The following is an 18,539-nucleotide window of genomic DNA, read 5'->3' on the forward strand; positions in this document are numbered from 1 at the left end:
TTCTAGACAGGGTTTCTTTGTAGTTTTTGGAGCCTGTCCTGGAACTAGCTCTTGTAGACCAGGCTGGCCTTGAACTCACAAAGATCAGCCTGCCTCTGCCTCCCAAGTGCTGGGATTAAAGGCGTGCGCCACCACCGCCCGGCTCCTACATGGGTTTTTAAGTTAAAATTCTCCTTTCCCCTAAACTGAAAAATGTTCCCTTTCCAGCTCCATGCATATCCCTCTTCCTTATCTTCTTTCTATGTTTACACCACCAGCTAACAGCACTAGTATCATATGATACTTAAATATTGTAAATAAAGTAATTTTTCCTCACTAGAACACTCCCCATGTGACTGATCTATCACTTCATCCCGTATTATCCCATAGTGTGGGTACAAATGCATTACTGCATTTTCAGATGAGGCCCCCATCATCTCCTGCCTCTGTTATTACAACAAGCTCTTACCTGTGTCCAGTTTTTTAATATATAATTCCTTCCTAGTTTAATCTCAACTCCGAAATATGTTTATCTTTTAAAAAAATAAAACCTGGATTATATTACTTTTCTGTTCAGAAAACTTCAACGTTCTTGCATTTCCACTGACATGCCTTATAAATTCTTTGCTTGCTTTTCCAAGCAATGTCAGCTTTTACCAAACTCCTCTTGTTCTGTGCCATTGCCATGATCTTATTTCAGTTCCTTTGGAACCTACCTTTCATTTTAGATTTGCAGCATCACGTTTTTACATTCCTAAAGATCCAGGGATTCACATGTGCTCTCTTAGCACTGAGCTAGGCCTCCAGCCCAGCCAAATGTAATTTTTGTTTAGATTTCTTCCACTTATTTCTCATGTATCAGTTTAAAATATACTTCCCCAGGAAAACCTTTTATCCACCTCCAAACTGTGGTTAGTTAATCCTCTTCTATGATCTTATATTAGCACTAGCCTTCCTCATAAAGACAGCCATTATGCTCCATGTTAAGTGTTCATTTCTTTCTTTCTCCTCTTTTCTTTTTTTTAATTTATTTATTTATTAAGGATTTCTGCCTCCTCCCCGCCACCGCCTCCCATTTCCCTTCCCCTCCCCCGATCAAGTCCCTCTCCCTCATCAACTTGAAGAGCAATCAGGGTTCCCTGACCTGTGGGAAGTCCAAGGACCGCCCACCTCCATCCAGGTTTAGTAAGTTGAGCATCCAAACTGCCTAGGCTCCCCCAAAGCCAGTATGTGCAGTAGGATGGAAAACCCATTGCCATTGTTCTTGAGTTCTCAGTAGTCCTCATTGTCTGCTATGTAAGTCCGGTTTTATCCCATGCTTTTTCAGACCCAGGCTAGATGGCCTTGATGAATTCCCGAAAGATCATCCCCATTGTCTCAGTGTGTGGGTGCACCCCTCGACGTCCTGTCTTTCTCTTCTTTTCATAGCTGAAATAGCTTCGGCCTGATTATCATTCACTCCCTAACTTACCACATTACTAGCTCAAGTATGTACTTAATAAACAGTCACTGAGAAAATCATGGCATAGATAAATAAAATACTTGGAACCTTGCCTTTGGAAGCCCTGAATGTGCAAATTAGTGAAGTCCTGTTTCACAGTTTGTTGATGTCAGAATCTGGCCACATCATATTCTATTCTATACTAAGTGTGTACTTTCTACTGCAGCCAAGAAAGTCTCCTGTGAGAATTCCTGTGGAAACGGTACCATTTATCTAACCCAAAGTACCCAAGTTCCCCACACAACCATTTAATTTTGCACATACCAGACCCAACTTCAAGTGCATAAACACACCCTTCCTGCCTTTCCTGAGAGCATCTTATAATGACTAGGAGGGATCTCTAGGACGCCATTTCCAATTTTCCTAAGAATCTCTTGCTCATCTTTGTAAAGTCATTGACATGGGAGCCCTTTGAACTATCTTTAGTTTTACTGTTGTCTTCAAGGAGAGACCAGGAACTGTTTGAAACAAGAATTCTATTTTAAACCATTTCACCAGCACAGCTCTATCGGAGAGTAATTTATTGTGTTACTCACAAAAGCTACAACTCAGAAATGGAAATGAGAATAAAGAAGAACATATAATTTAGATTTGTTAACCAATACATTCAATAAATTAGTATATTGTCTCAAACTTATTCGGCTTTGTCGAATCCTGATAAAGTCACATGGTGGCGCTGCAGGATAAGATGGGAGACAGTTTCCTAACTGCAGCTCAGTTTTCCCTTAACCAGCGGAAGTGAAAGCACCAGATGAAACAGCACGCCGGCATTCTGAAAAGGTGGAGCACTGACAAGACCCTCCTGAAAGGACTGCACATCTACAAATTTCCAAAGGTCTAGATGAGCAAAACCGCCCTCTGAGCTGCCAGAGACTGAGCTGAAAGAGAACAGCAGAAAAGCATCTTGTCTAAGCGATGATGGAGCCAGGAGTGAGGAGGGCTGTTCAGCATATGAGGCAAGTGCTGCTTTATTTTGTTTTCCTGGAAGGGTCCTTGGTTCTTTCCGAGACCTGGAGCTATTCTGTGGCAGAAGAAATGGAGACCGGCTCCTCTGTAGCCAATATAATTAAAGATATGGGTGTGGGAGACCTGGCTGCACAAGGAGCCAGAGTTATATTTGATGACTATCAGCCTTATTTGCGGTTAGAACCTGAGACCGGCAACTTGCTCTTGAATGAAAAGCTGGACAGGGAGGCACTCTGTGGTACCACTGAACCCTGTATATTGCATTTCCAGGTGTTATTGGAAAATCCTTTGCAATTTTTTCAGGCTGAGCTTTTGGTTGAAGACATAAATGACCATACTCCCACATTCCTAGAGAAACTCATATTTCTAAATATCTCAGAAGGTGCTAGTCCAGGAAGCTCATTCCAGATGGCTAGTGCTCAGGACTTAGATGTAGGAATGAACGGTGTCCAAAATTATACAATAAGCCCTAACCCCTATTTCTACCTTAAGTTAAAAGACAATGGTAAGGGAAGAAAATATCCAGAATTGGTACTGGATGGATCTCTGGACAGAGAAAAGGAGCCTTCAATTAGTTTAATACTAACAGCCCTGGATGGTGGGTCCCTGCCCAGGTCAGCGACGGCACTGATTCAAGTTGTGGTTGTAGATGTCAATGACAATGCCCCTGAGTTTGAAAGAATGCTGTATGAGGTTCAAGTACCAGAGAACAGCCCTGTGGACTCACTGGTGACCAAGGTGTCGGCTACAGATCTGGACACAGGGGTAAATGGAGAAATATCTTATTCATTTTCTCATGTCTCTGGAGATGTATGGAAAACATTTAGAATCCATCCAGTTTCTGGTGAAGTCCATTTGAAAGCACCCCTAGATTTTGAGGTAATTCAGTCTTATACAATAAATGTTCAAGCTGTTGACGGTGGGAGTCTCTCCGGAAAATCAGCCATTATTGTTCAAGTTATAGACGTGAATGACAACCCGCCAGAAATAGTCTTTACGTCTCTTATGAGCCCCATTCCCGAAAACTGCCTGTCAGAAATGGTAGTCGCTGTTTTCAGTGTGAGAGACCAAGACTCGGGAGACAATGGCCGAATGCTGTGCTCAATTCAAGACAACCTTCCTTTTCTCTTGAAACCTACTTTCAAATATTTCTACACTCTAGTAACAGAGAATACACTGGACAGAGAGAGCAGAGCTGAGTACAACATCACCGTCACAGTCAGCGACCTGGGCACACCCAGGCTCACAACCCAGCACACCATAACAGTGCAGGTCTCTGACATCAATGACAACGCCCCCGCCTTCACACAAAGCTCCTACACCCTGTTTGTCCAAGAGAACAACAGCCCCGCCCTGCACTTAGGCACCATCAGCGCCACAGACTCAGACTCGGGCTCCAATGCCCACATCACCTACTCACTGCTGCCCACCCACGACCCGCAGCTAGACCTCTCCTCGCTCATCTCCATCAATGCCGACAACGGACAGCTGTTCGTCCTCAGGGCGCTGGACTACGAGGCCCTAAAGACCTTCGAGTTCCGCGTGGGGGCCACAGACCAAGGCTCGCCCGCGCTTAGTAGCCAGGCGCTAGTGCGGGTCCACGTGCTGGACGCCAACGACAATGCGCCCTTCGTGCTCTACCCGCTACAGAACGCCTCTGCGCCCTGTACAGAGCTGTTGCCCAAGGCGGCGGAACCCGGCTACCTGGTCACCAAGGTGGTGGCTGTGGACAGCGACTCTGGCCAGAATGCCTGGCTGTCGTTCCAGCTGCTCAAGGCCACGGAGCCCGGACTGTTCACCGTGTGGGCTCACAATGGTGAGGTGCGCACCTCCAGGCTGCTGAGTGAGCGCGATGCGCCCAAGCACAAGCTGCTGCTGCTGGTCAAGGACAATGGCGATCCTCCGCGGTCTGCCAGTGTCACTCTGCATGTGCTGCTGGTGGATGGCTTCTCTCAGCCCTACCTGCCACTGCCTGAGGTGGCGCGAGACCCCACGCACGGCGATGACGACTTGCTTACGCTGTACCTGGTCATTGCCTTGGCGTCTGTATCTTCGCTTTTCCTTTTGTCTGTGCTGCTGTTCGTGGGAATAAGGCTGTGCAGGAGGGCCCAGGCGGCTTCTCTGGGTGGTTGCTCTGTGCCTGAGGGACACTTTCCTAGACACCTGGTGGACGTGAGCGGAGCGGGTACCTTGTCCCAGAGCTACCAGTATGAGGTGTGTCTGACTGGAGTGTCAGATATCAAAGATTTTCAATTCCTAAAATCTGTGTCTCCCAACCATGAGGTTGTGAATTTCACGGAAGAGAACTCTACTTCGGTAAATGGTTTTGGATACAATTAAGAATCCGTTGACTTTGCAGATGGTTCAGGATGAACGTTCACTCTTTCTAAACATTCTTGTTTCCCATTGTTTTATCTTCATAAGGAATTTCTAGCTCCTTGCATACTGTTACAGGTGAGTCTGTTTTATAAAATCACTTCTGGTGAAGACAGAGAACTTGGCTCATTCCTGACAAGTCAGTGTTTCTTCAACTTGTCAGATTGTCAACATGAGTCATTATTGATTTGAAAATGCTCACTTTCATTTTATTGACTGTTGTTCAGAAACATTCTCGAAAGTTTGAAATGCGATAGAGATGTCATGAATTATCAGTGTATTTTCTGTCCAATATTATGCTTTCCTAACTCGAATAGAGTATCTGAAAATGCATGATTTTGTTTACAAGAGTATTAATTGGGAACAACAATATCTCTGAAGTACCAAGGTTTTTATTGTCTTCATATGTACATCCAATAGATAATACATATAAATATTGTTAAAATGTTTTTAGATACTTCAAAATTTGTTAAATGCCAGATCCCTCCTGGGACATCTGGCTAGCCCACCTTACATTTTCTGAAACTATCTCTATCTTCAGCATAGGTATAGGACCAAAGCTGATTTCGTTTTGCACAACTCAGGTCCCTCTAAGTTCAGACAATTGGATGGCGTGATGGGCATTGCTAATCTAAACTGAGCCAGGCTGGTCCTGTTTACTTTCATAATGACTTTAGAAAACAAATGTATGTTAGTCTTTCTGTTAGGAATGAAACAAGAAAGTGATGTCATCTTTTGGGGACATAGCAGAAGTCACACCTCTGAGAGAGGAAAGGAAGGAAACAGACAGGTGGTCCCGTGGAAGACATTCTTATCAGTAATCCCCAAGTCAGCTGTCACTGTTGGGTGGGGCTGGGGACAGAGAACTAAGATGTGCTCTTTAAATAGATTTTTCTTGGATTGGTGAATTACTCCTGTTAATTTTGTATTTTATTTGAATTGTGCATGCATGCTACTATAACACATCCAAAAGCTTTGTAAACCATTACAGAAACATGAAAAGGGAATGTGTAGTCTTTGTCAAAATGGGTAATTTTGAAGTCAGAAGTGGTGGTAACTGAGGCAAGTTCTTGAGTTCAGAGCCAGTAAAGACCGTCTTTAGTTAGGACAAGCCACGATGTTTTTCCTTTAAGGGACAGATGGCTTAGACACACTGTGTTATTTCAAGTGACTACTGAAAGAATACAGAGTAAGAAGATGCTGTCCTGTTCATTTGGCTTATTATAATGAGTTAGGTCCCCAACAAAGCAAGATTCATCTACAATGGGAGGAAAAGCCACACAATTCTGTGCTTTATTCTATGATGAATTAAACATCTCCTCTGTCCCAAGGATTATTTTAGATGTGGGGATGCAGCAGTGAAGCAAATAATGCTGAAGTCCTTACAGGGTACCCAAAAGAAACACTCAAACACATTCATCTTCGGTGCCTGTGATGAAGAACACCAGGGAGAAAGAACGGGGAGAGAGGGGCTTTCATCTAGTTTTCCCCTAGGCGAAAAGTTTTACAACATTTTAAGTTTCTGGAAATATGTAGAGAGTGTATCATAAACTGCATCTAATATGTAGATTTTTTCCTTTATGAAAAATCAACCAATGTGAACCACAATTGTGTTACCTAGAAGACATAAACTTACAAAGAAGCCCTGAAGTACTGACCCCACTTTATGCTGAATTTGAAATTGCATGCCCGTATGTTAGGAATTTTACAGGATGACTGATCAATCAGTTCTATGTCTTCTTTCATTTCTCAGTTTCCCCTAGAGTGTCCCAGCGCAATTGCAGGGTTTCTAGTAGGGAGGCAGCTTGTCTGGGTTGTTTACTCGTGTATTTTTCAGAATCTGACACATAAATAACAAGAATTCCTTTTGCTTAGTGAGGGACTGCACAATCAGAATAACATTAATTTCGTGGTTGAATTTATTTTCTAACTTCTGACAACCAAAATAGACTACATAAAAAGAATGGAACCATGTAGCAATTTGTTGAGAAGCAAAATCAACGCATGGTGGCGCTGCAGGCTAAGGTTTTAAAAAAGGACGACCGCGGAAAAGGGAAAAATGCTTCAGGTCTCTAGCTTAAAAAAGACCATAGAAGAGCTCAAACCATTAAGTCTCCAGAGAATGCTGCTGACCTAGGCTTCGGAACAGGTTATAGACTGACAGATCGACCGCTGCCTGGGTGCCCTTGGACCCTGGGTGCCGAAGCAAAGATGAAGATTGGAAAGGAGCACAGACAAAGGCAAGTTCTGTTGATCTTTCTCTTATTGGGAGTGGCTGGGGCGGGCTGGGAGCCCCGCCATTACTTTGTTTTGGAGGAAACACCCAGCGGCACGTTTTTGGCCGATCTGCTCAAGGACTTAGGGCTGGGAGTTGCAGAGCTGGCTGCTAGAGGAGCCCAGGTGGTCTCTGAGGATAACGAATCCCGCTTGCAGCTTGATCTACAGACTGGGAAGCTGATATTAAATGAAAAATTGGACCGGGAGGAGCTGTGCGGCCACGCTGAGCCCTGTGTCACACATTTCCAAGTGTTACTGAAAAACCCGCTGGAAATATTTCGAGCTGAGTTACGAGTGGGAGACATAAATGATCATTCTCCCGAGTTTCCTGAGAGAGAAATGACCGTGAAGATCCTGGAGAGTAGCTCTGTTGGTTCTGTGTTTCTACTAAAAAGCGCTCAGGATTTGGATGTGGGCAACAACAGCATTCAGAACTATAGCCTCAGTACCAATTCCCATTTCCATGTTTCCACCCGAAACAGAGGTGATGGGAGGAAATACCCAAAGCTGGTGCTGGACCAAGAGCTTGACCGAGAGGAGCAGGCAGAGTTCAGATTAACTCTGACAGCGCTGGATGGAGGTTCTCCGCCCAGGACTGGCACCTCACAAATCCGGATTATTGTCTTGGATGTCAATGACAACGCCCCTGAGTTTGCACAGGCGCTCTATCAGGTGCAGATCCCAGAGAGCAGCCCCGTGGGTTCCCTGGTTGCCAAGGTCTCAGCCAAGGATTTAGATACTGGGACAAACGGAGAAGTATCGTATTCTTTTTTTCATCCGTCTCAGGAGATGAGTAAAACTTTTGAGCTAAACGCCCTGTCCGGAGAAGTTCGACTAATTAAAACACTGGACTTCGAGACAGCATCTTCATATGAAATAGACATAGAGGCCTCTGATGGCGGAGGGCTTTCTGGGAAATGTTCCATTTCTATTCAGGTGGTGGATATCAATGATAACTACCCAGAACTAACTGTTTCCTCGCTCACCAGCCCAATCCCAGAAAACTCACCAGAGACAGAAGTGGCTCTATTTCGAATTCGGGACCGAGACTCTGGGGAAAATGAAAAGACAGTTTGTTCCATCCAAGATGGTATTCCTTTTGTACTGGAACCTTCTGTTGGAAACTTCTACAGACTGATGACAGAGAGCGGGTTAGACAGAGAGAACAGAGCTGAGTACAACATCACCATCACAGTCGCCGACTTGGGCACACCCAGGCTCACAACCCAGCACACCATAACAGTGCAGGTCTCTGACGTCAACGACAACGCCCCCGCCTTCACACAAAGCTCCTACACCCTGTTTGTCCAAGAGAACAACAGCCCCGCCCTGCACATAGGCACCATCGGTGCCACAGACTCAGACTCAGGCTCCAATGCCCACATCATCTACTCGCTGCTGCCAACCCACGACCCGCAGCTGGACCTCTCCTCGCTCATCTCCATCAATGCCAACAACGGACAGCTGTTCGCGCTCAGGGCGCTGGACTACGAGACCCTGCAGAACTTCGAGTTCCTCGTGGGTGCCACAGACCAAGGCTCGCCCGCGCTCAGCAGCCAGACGCTGGTGCGGGTCCACGTGCTGGACACCAACGACAATGCGCCCTTCGTGCTCTACCCGCTGCAGAACGCCTCTGCGCCCTACACAGAGCTGCTGCCCAGGGCGGCAGAACCTGGCTACCTGGTCACCAAGGTGGTGGCAGTGGACCCTGACTCTGGCCAAAATGCCTGGTTGTCGTTCCAGCTGCTCAAGGCCACAGAGCCAGGACTGTTCAGCGTGTGGGCTCACAATGGCGAGGTGCGCACCTCCAGGCTGCTGAGTGAGCGCGATGCGCCCAAGCACAGGCTGCTGCTGCTGGTCAAGGACAATGGCGATCCTCCGCGGTCTGCCAGTGTCACTCTCCAAGTGCTGCTGGTGGATGGCTTCTCTCAGCCCTACCTGCCTCTACCGGAGGTGGTGCGCGACCCCGCCCAAGATGAGGATGAGCTCACACTGTACCTGGTCATTGCCTTGGCATCTGTGTCTTCTCTCTTCCTGTTGTCTGTGCTGCTGTTTGTGGGGGTGAGGCTGTGCAGGAGGGCCAGGGCATCCTCTCTGGGTGGCTGCTCTGCGCCTGAGGGACACTTTCCTGGCCACTTGGTAGATGTCAGCGGCACGGGGACCCTGTCCCAGAGCCTCCAGTATGAGGTTTGTCTGACCGGAGACTCTCAGAGTAATGAGTTCAGATTCATGAAGCCTGTGTTTACCAATATTCAAAACTCTGATGGGCAATCAGCAGATTATTCACCCTTCCCGAGTATTTTAGGCTTGTGAAACTTCACGTTTCACTTGCTGTGTAATTAATTCTCTTTTGATTTAGCATTTTCTTTTCAAATTTGGTAGTAATGTTTAATTGTATTTGTTCTCATTTCTCTGCTAGTTTAAGGAATGTTACTGTTTGTTTACTAGCTTGTTAACTATGTGGGTATTTTTCCAGTTCTGTTGTTACTGAACATTTTACATCAGGGCACTTTGTGTTCCTGAATTTGCCATATTCTCTTTCAAAGGATGTGAATCTCTTCTAATGAACACAAGAGAACAGTTTAGTTTATAGAGTGCTTGTGCAGAATCACCCTGTAATCCCAACATTTGGAGGTGCAGGCAGGCTATCAGGAATTCAAGGTCATTTACTACATAGAGAATTCAAGCTCAGCCTGGGCTATATGATGAATATGGCATGTTAATTCTCAAAAAATAAAAATACATTCCTGAAGGTGTGACACCACAGAAGAATATATGATTTCTTTTAAATCATACTTTATGATGCTGGAGAGATGGCTCAGTGATTAAGAGTACTGTCTGCTTATCTAAAGGTCCTGAGTTCAATTCCCAGCAACCACATGGTGGCTCACAACCATCTGTAATGAGATCTGGTGCCCTCTTCTGGCCTGCAAGCATGAATGTAGGCAGAATACTGTATACACAATAAATAAATAAATCTTTAAAAATAAATAAATAAATCATACTTCATTTTAAAATTGAAAGTCCATAGGTTTTTGTTTGCTTGGTTTTTTTTTTTGGTGTTACTAAGAGTTCAGTCGCCTCCTTTGTGTTATTTTTGGAAGAAGTTCATATTCATTAATACCAAGTGTCTTTCAAATCCTCTGTTTATGTTTTCATTTCTCCAATAGGAAGTAGCAAGGTAATTTCAAGTTTTTTAATGTTCACTGTAAATATCATCTCATAAAAAATGTATCCATATTGCCTCTTCTTTCTTGTCTAAATTAATACAGAAAAGAATAAAAGCCTCCCTGTTACCTTTAGTTGATGGGAGCCCTTGGCATGCTGCTCCCGATGTGTGTGGTGAGGAAGTTTCTGTAAAGTCAATAGATTCCAGGAACAATGGTGTATTTCTTGCTGTTCTCACCTATAGTGAGGATATCTTGATGTAAACCTCCAATTCTGGGCTCAGGTTACCTCCTGGTGGTATAACATTGCCAGTATCTACTTGCTTTGGGTGATGGCAATGTTGGAATAACAAATCTTCTGGTCTGCCCTATCACCTGGGTACCCTGTCCCTTTAAGAGACAAGTCCTGCCCACTCCCAATCATCCCCTTCCTACAGCAAAGGCAAGGGGATCTCAAGCCTTCTCCCCCTCCCCTCTCCTCTGTCCCTTCTTCTGAAAAGGCAGCTTTTGCCTCTCCTTCCTCCTTCTTTCTTCTCTTTCTCTGTTCCCCCTCTCTTTCTTTTTCCTCCCTGCTTAACTCCTTATCCTTAAACCCTTACCAATACCTACTAAATAAACTCTATATCCAAGCTCTCTCTGCATGTTGTATCTGTCTGTCTCCCATCCATCTCAGTCTGCCACCCACCAGGGGACCTGCCAGAGTTGCACAGCCATGAATCCTAACAGACATGGCTCTGACTGATAAGGAATTTGGAACAGAATGTGTTATAGAATTAACATTATTTTGTCAAACAAATTTTAGTAATGGATATGTTGATGACGTGTTGAATGATTTGGAGAAATAGTTAAAAAAAAATAAATGATGACCTCAAAGCTGTTCATACTGATTCCTAGAACCTATAAGTGTTACTTTACATTATAAAGATAAAATACAAATGAAATTAAGGTTGCCAATAAACTAAACTTAAAATAGGGAGTATATCCTAAATCATTTGGGAGGCAGAGTTAGGAAGAGTTCAAGGCCAGCCTCGACTAGTGAGACCCTGTTTTGCTAGGGTAGCCAGAGTTGCACAGTGAGACCCTGTTTTGCTAGGATAGCCAGAGCTGCACAGTGAGACCCTGTTTTGAAAACATACGTGCATGCCAAGAGAGAGGGATGGGACAGAATAAGAAATTTTCTAAGGACTATAGATGTGGTTCACTATTTCAACCTGCCATACAGATTTTGAACTTCCTAGCAAATTCCCACAGTAGAATAAGTCACTGACTTGTGATATGTTTTCTAAAGTCTCTATTTCTCTGGTTGAAACCTGACTGATACAAATTTGGTACCTAGACTAGGATGAGGTTGATAGAATGACTTAAAATATGGAAGTGGGGCCAGCAGTGGTGACACACACCTTTTAATCCCAGCACTTATGAGCCAGAGACAACAAGATCTCTAGGTAGCCTGTAGCCGAGTCTACAGGATGAGTTCCAGGACAGTCAGGGCAACACAGAGAAACCCTGCCTCAAAAACAAACCATATGTATTTATGGAAGTGAATTTTAAACTGGGCTGTGGTCAGAGGACAGATGAAATTGCAGACACAGAATAGAAAAGGCTCAGATTTGGTAGAAATGTGACAAGTATGTTAGTGAAGGTGCAAAAGGAATTGAGGAGCTTGGTGCTTATAGAACATGGTGGCACATAGAACTTATAAATCATTTAAAGGAAACTACGGAGAGAAATATAGACATTAAAATTACTATTAGAAAGGGCCCAGGCAGGGAGAACATTTTGAAAGCTAAAGGAAAATTAATACTTTTATTCTTATATAGTAGCAGAACCCTTAGCTGAATTGTGGCATACATTATATGAAGAAAATCATTCATTCATTTAGATGTTTGGCTAAGGAAATTTCCAGGGAAAGAGTTGGAACTACAGCCTGGTTTCTTCTTGTTTATAGTAAAATGTGGGATGGGTGACTGGAGGAAATTTTCATCCTAATTGCTTTGTAACGTATGCTAAAATCAGGCGATTCGCTGCCAGACACGCTCGCATTGGAGAGAAAGTCACAGGTACATCTGGGAAAGCTTTCATTCGTGCTGAGAAATCCCAGCGTAGTTAGTAACAGGGAAGCCTCTTTAAAGGGGCAAACAGGTTTTCTATGAACACGCTTTTAATGACTTTTCCCTCATGTGCCGAGACAGCTATGTGACACTGACTGCAGAGATCACAGGTACCGCACCCTCCGGCTGACAGAACTTTCGGAAGTTGGTCTTATCTTTCCAGTCTCCAGTATGCCTGGTAATGGGTTAGGAAAAAGAAAGTATTACTCTCTCCAGACTACAGTCATTAACGGCCAATGAGTAGGAGTAGTTCCTGACACTTGGAAGCACTGAAGACAAATTTCAAAATAATGTTGATTTGAATACAAAATGGGAAAAAGAAGTTTATTGCTGGTACATTTAGATATGGTCTTGCTCTCGATTTTTCCACCTGGCACACTTGGGTTAACCCCAGCAGTCTTTCCATCTGCTGAGATGTTTTGAAGTAGGCCCAGAGATTCAAACTTGTTAGGTCAGTTCGTTCGAGTTCCCATTGTCTCACAAATTGTGTCTTCCTCTTCTATATAACGAAGTGTTGTGTGAAGTATTTGTGATGCTTTGAATGAAAATTTGTCTCCTATAGCCTCCGATATTTGAATACTTGGTCTCTGGTTGGTGGAGCTCTTTGGGGAGACATTGTGGGTCTGCTGGGGAAAGCACCCACTGGGCTGGGCTTGAGAGTTCATAGTACTGCACCCCATCCAGTTTTCTCTCTCCACTTGGTGTTTGTGGTTGAAGATTTGATCTGTCAGATTTCTGATCTGGATCCCTGCTTCTATAGCACCCCCAACCATTATGGTCTCTCTCTGGGAACACAAACAAAAATAAACTTACTTCCCACAGTCTCATTTGGTTATGGTCTTCTATCACAGCAGCTGAAGAGTAACTCACAAAGTTTTTGTTATTTTTCTTTTATGTTTATGAATTTGATATAATTTAGTATTAAACTAATCCATGGGTGAATTTTTTTTTCCTTTGGGAAGACTGCATTGCAATCTCAACTTTTTATCTCAAAATTTATACAAGTCATGGAGTATTTGAAAGACATGATTTATAATATTAATTTTATCTTTTGATATATTTAGGCTATACAATGATGTTCTTTTTATTCTAGATATTGGTAATAATTTTTTTCTCCTCTCTTAACAAAGCATTAATATGAGAGTATCACCATCAGTTTTTTTAAATAAGCAGCATTCCCTTTGATATATTGCCTGTTTCTTTTTATTTTCTATTCCAACGAATTCTCCTATTATGCTATAATTTTTCGTATCTCCTTTGGGTTTACCTTTCTCTTTTGCTAGCTTTCTTATTTACTCTATGCCTTACTTTTCAAATTTAAATCAAAACACATAAAATACGAATAGGTTGTATATTTTCTCTGTGGGGTACTTATGTTTTAATGAATATTCTATCTGAATTTATCATTTCTATATTCTTCAACAGGTAGGTAAATTATAAGTGTATTTCTTGATTTCAAAGTACTTTTGAAATACTATTTTAATACTCCCCAATTTTTTTATTTGAGGATATATTCTGTGTAACTATAGTCCTTGAAAAATGATTAAATTATTTTATTCAAAGTATTGTTTTCTCCAGTCTATTGTCACTAACAGCCGACAGCAGGAGTAGTTCTGGAGCATATTAGCAAATCTCCCCATCTACATTTGGAAGAAATGGATGTTGTGTTGTGCTAATATAACAAATAAAGCTTGCCTGAAGATCAGAGTGCAGAGTTACCTACTAGTTAGCCATAGAAACCAGGTGTGGTGCACATGCCTTTGATCCCAGTACTCTGGAGGCAAAGGCAGGTGGATCTCTGTGAGTTCAAGGCCACCTGGGACACACAGGATTGTTCCAGTCTAAAAAAGAAACAGCCAGGGCAGTGGTGGTTCACACCTTTAATCCCAGTACTTGAGGGTTGCATGCCTTTAATCCCAGCACTAGGAAAATTGAGACAGGATGGGATATGACTGGGTGGAGAAAGGAATACAAGGTGGGAGGAGACAGAAGCTCACTGCATTCAGTCTGAAGATTCTTAAAGACAGGATCACCAATTTGGTCTGAGGACTCAGTAAGGTAAGAACTAGTGACTGGCTGCTCTGCTTCTCTGATCTTCAGGCAAGCATTGTTTGTTATAGCACAAACAAAATATCACCTCATTCTGTAGTTTGTCAGAATGAAGATTTATAAATATTAGCTAAAAGTTGTTTCATATGTTTCTATATTATTTATGCATAATTTCCTTTGTGTTTAATAATTTACTAAAAGAATGTGTTAATTTATTCAAGTATGATAGTGTATTTATTTGTCCATCTCTCTGCTCAAGTCTAGCATTTTTTAAGCCTTATCACTTTGAATCTGTTATTTGATTCACACAGGTAGGGTTTTTTTGTTGTTGTTTGTTTTGTTTTAGTGTGATGAGTTTGCATTTGTCATTGTAAAATGTATCTCTTTTGTATTATAGTAAACATTTGTCTAATGAAGACATCCCATAGTTATCTTTTTAAAGTTACGATCATTTCTTTACTGAGCTATACAAAAGAAGGAAGATAATGAGCTAAGCTTTCAGGCTTGCTGAACCATGGTCCAACCTTGCCCTGGCCCTGTCTGAGAGGAGGAGACCTGAGGGAGACTGAGTGCCGAACAAGAGATGAGTGGAGCAGGATAGGAGACTTGGGTGAAGAGTGTGTGGTGGGAAGGCTGCTATAGGAGGACCAGGACAAATGGATATGTGGGCGGAGGCAGGAAGGGAGCAAAGAAGAGGAAAGGGGAAGGTTGAGGCAGCTGGGGAGCTCAGAGGGAGCAGGTCAGGAGTTGGAACAACCGCAATGAGGGTAGAGGAGCTTGTTTCTGGAGACAGGTAATTGACAAGTCAGGAAGAAGCAAGAGGCTAGCAGCAGCTCTGGGGCAGGTCGGGAGCAGACGTCAGGGAAAGGCAACTGTATTCATCTGTTCCCAGCTTAACTCCAGACCCCAAGGGGCCCCGCCGCTAGCACATTAGCAGAAGCTCAAGCTAAAGCCCCACTGTCCTGCTTTGCTCTGCCGCTGTTGTGCTAAAACACTGGGCTGGAGCTGGACTAGGGCTGGTGGGGAAGTGGGTTCCTGGGTCTGAGATGGAGAGATCCTAGACAGTGGATAGTTGCCATGGTCAGAACCCAGCATGAGAGGTTTCTAGGTAAGCTGGTTCTCTTAAAGATATGGCAGGAGTATAAGGGATAAGAGAAGAGTTACACCAGATCAGAGACCTGCAGAGCTGAAGTCATATGAAGGGTGGACAGAAAGGCAATAGGGCAGTGGCTGAGTCCCGTTTACAGGTCCTAGGTCCTAGTCTATCTGCCCTAGTGTCAACCACCCAGTTTTATAGTTCTTAAAATTTTACTTTTGCATGAAATATCTTTCTCCATAATTTCAGGCTTAACCTGCATTTACACTTAATGTAAATATTCTTTAAACAGCAGAATTGGATTTTTGATCTTTTTATCCAACATTATTGGTTCTGTCTTAAAATTGAAAAGGTCATTCAATTTATATGTAATATGCAATACTTCTATGGCTGTATCAATTTAATTTTGTATTCAAAAAAATCTGTCTTCAGTCCTCTGTTTATAACTTTCTGTTTCCTTTTGCTTATGAATTTTTAGTATTCATTGATATTTTCAGTTGCAGTTAGCAGAGTAATTTGTAAGGATATTTTCTCAAGAAATGATCAAAATAGTCATTTCTTTTCACAATTTACCTTAGGTTGGCATTAGATTGATTCACATAAAATGCAAAAGAGTTTTAAGCATTTGATCTTCATCCATTTTCCTATGACACAGGAAGATTAACATAAGACGGAGGAGATATATTTGAGAATTCATATGGTAGTAAAACTCTGTTTATAAAATCAAATTGGAAAACTCTCAAAAAAAACTTTTATATCTACTATATAGAGGATCTTTTAACTAGAAAGAAATGAAATGAAGTTAATGAAAAGAAATAGGCCTGCACCCAGATTCCAAGCCAAAATATTCGCTAGAGAACTCATACTGGAGGAAATAATGGAAAATGAATGAATGTGAATGCACTTATTGACTTTTCAATTAAGACACATATGGGATAACACAATGGTCATAAACTCAATCAATGTGAGATTTACATGTTTTAAATATTCCTTGAATCTTCGGAGTCATATAGAGAACACATTGGAGACAAATATATGAGGATACAAACGTCAAAAGCATGAATTCTTCATCAGCCACTCTACATATAACACCGCAGAGAAGAAAAGTCTCATGAGTATAAGAATAGTAAAAATTCACTCCAACTTTTTTGATGACTAAGTTCTGAGTGTAAAAATTGGGAGAAAACCTTTATTTGTTAAATATCTATTAGGACGTAAGTGAGAACTCATATCAAATTTGTAACCTATGGATATAATACAATGTGAGAAAGTCTTTATTTTTTATATCCATAATGTGCATGTAACATTTATCATTGAAGAGAAGATTTATGGGTATGAATGTGGGAAAACCTTTATTTAATCTTCCTTAAAATTTACACAAGTGAGAAAAAAATGGAAGCATTCTACAACTATAAAAAATGTAGGTTCTGGTCTTCCATTCATAACTATGTGAGTACAAACATGAAACATGTCTCTATGATTTGAACAATATGACAAATCTTCCAGTTATTTTTCATATTTTACTATACATTATATACTATACTTTTGTGTATTCATTGGAGAGGAAACTATATGTAATGGATAGTTTTAAAAGCCAAGGTGACTGGATTAAGGGATATGTAAAGAGCTAATAATGCATTAATCCTGGGTGTGTCTGCATTTCTGAAAGAAATGAGAATTTGAACCATTAGTCCAGATAGAGAAGATTCACTTTCACCTGAGAGAAACTGGTCCCAGCTGCCTTCTGCATCTGGAACACCAGCTTTCTCCTGCCTCTGGATAGCGGAACTGCAGTATTTAGACTCCAGAACTTCCAATAGTCAGCTCACATAGTATCCGGCTTTTGGATTAGAACTGAACTTTACTACTAGTTTAGCCAGTTTCCTAGATTACATGTAGCCTATTGTGGGCTTCTCAATATCCATAATCATGTGAAATAAATAAATCCTCTTTCTTTTCTCTCTTTTAATTGTTTAGGTGTTTTTGCCTCTATGTAGTTCTTTGCACCATATAAAGTAACTGCTGCCTACAGAAGCCAAAGAGGGGGCTGAGAACTCATGGACCTGAAGTTACAGATGATTGTGAGCTGCTATGTGGGTGCTAGGAATAGAACCCAGGTCCTCTGGAAGAGATAAAAGTACACTTAACCACTGAGCAATCTCCTCAGACCCTCTTTCTATTTCTTATAGAGGGGAAAAAACTGGAAAAATATCAGGTTCAGCTGCTCCTCATCCCTAATGAAATGTAAGAAATCACACTAGATGGAAATGATTTTAATATAAGGAACATTATATATATATAAATTCTTTCAAATCTATATGAAGGTTTATGCTAAAGAGAAATTATGTAACTATAAGAAATGTGATAAAGTGAATTTTATCTTTAGAACATGAGTAAGTACATACACTAATGAGAACTCATACAAACAGAAACATGTAAGACTTAAAATATTTCTTACTCTTTGGTTGGAGAATTAGAATCCATAGTTAAATGCCTATCAAGATTATGAAAAATCTGCCAACCAAACCCAGGCCTGAATTAGTGATGGACACAGAGGGTGCTCCCCCCACACTCTCGGGGCTTTGGTGGCCACATTCAAGCAAGAGCTACCAGCCCAACCTGGGCCTGAATTAGCGATGGACACAGAGAGTGCCCCCCAGACTCTTAGGTCTGAGGGATACATTCAAGCAGGAGCTGCTGGCATAATCTGGGCCTGAATTGGCAATAGACACAGAAGGCACCCTCCAGACTCTCAGGTCTGGGACAGCCACATTCAAGCTGGAGCCACCGCCCATCCCAGGTAATAGACACAACACAGCAGAACAGGGGCAGGGGATTCTAACACTGGCCTGTAGCAACTTTAGCCAGGCATCCACTCCATGTCATGTGGCTGGGGTGCATGGAACATAGCCAAATGCACCAACCAGAAGCCTGCAGTAAATGCTGCTTGGTTGGGTGCTATAACGATCTCCTTGTGCTGAAGAAACATGGCCCAGCCCTGTGTCACAGTGACCTGA

The 18,539-nt window shown here is 42.4% G+C and overlaps 2 protein-coding genes across 2 annotated transcripts; both read left to right on the top strand.

The window, feature by feature from the left end:
• Positions 1–2,219: 2,219 nt before the first annotated feature.
• Positions 2,220–5,105, top strand: LOC101984474 (protocadherin beta-18-like). The gene has a single exon (XM_013349465.2). The coding sequence runs from the start codon at positions 2,396–2,398 to the stop codon at positions 4,784–4,786; it is 2,391 nt and encodes a 796-aa protein (XP_013204919.1). The 5' UTR covers positions 2,220–2,395; the 3' UTR covers positions 4,787–5,105.
• A 140-nt stretch (positions 5,106–5,245) lies between these two features.
• Positions 5,246–9,771, top strand: LOC102001644 (protocadherin beta-15). The gene has a single exon (XM_005356002.2). The coding sequence runs from the start codon at positions 7,034–7,036 to the stop codon at positions 9,410–9,412; it is 2,379 nt and encodes a 792-aa protein (XP_005356059.1). The 5' UTR covers positions 5,246–7,033; the 3' UTR covers positions 9,413–9,771.
• The last annotated feature ends 8,768 nt before the right edge of the window (positions 9,772–18,539 follow it).

This window comes from Microtus ochrogaster, chromosome 18, assembly GCF_000317375.1.
Source record: "Microtus ochrogaster isolate Prairie Vole_2 chromosome 18, MicOch1.0, whole genome shotgun sequence".
Taxonomy (NCBI): Eukaryota; Metazoa; Chordata; class Mammalia; order Rodentia; family Cricetidae; genus Microtus; species Microtus ochrogaster.

Excerpts from the sequence above, each read along its gene's own strand:
- LOC102001644 (XM_005356002.2), top strand. The coding sequence starts at position 7,034 with ATGAAGATTGGAAAGGAGCACAGACAAAGGCAAGTTCTGTTGATCTTT.
- LOC101984474 (XM_013349465.2), top strand. The coding sequence starts at position 2,396 with ATGATGGAGCCAGGAGTGAGGAGGGCTGTTCAGCATATGAGGCAAGTG.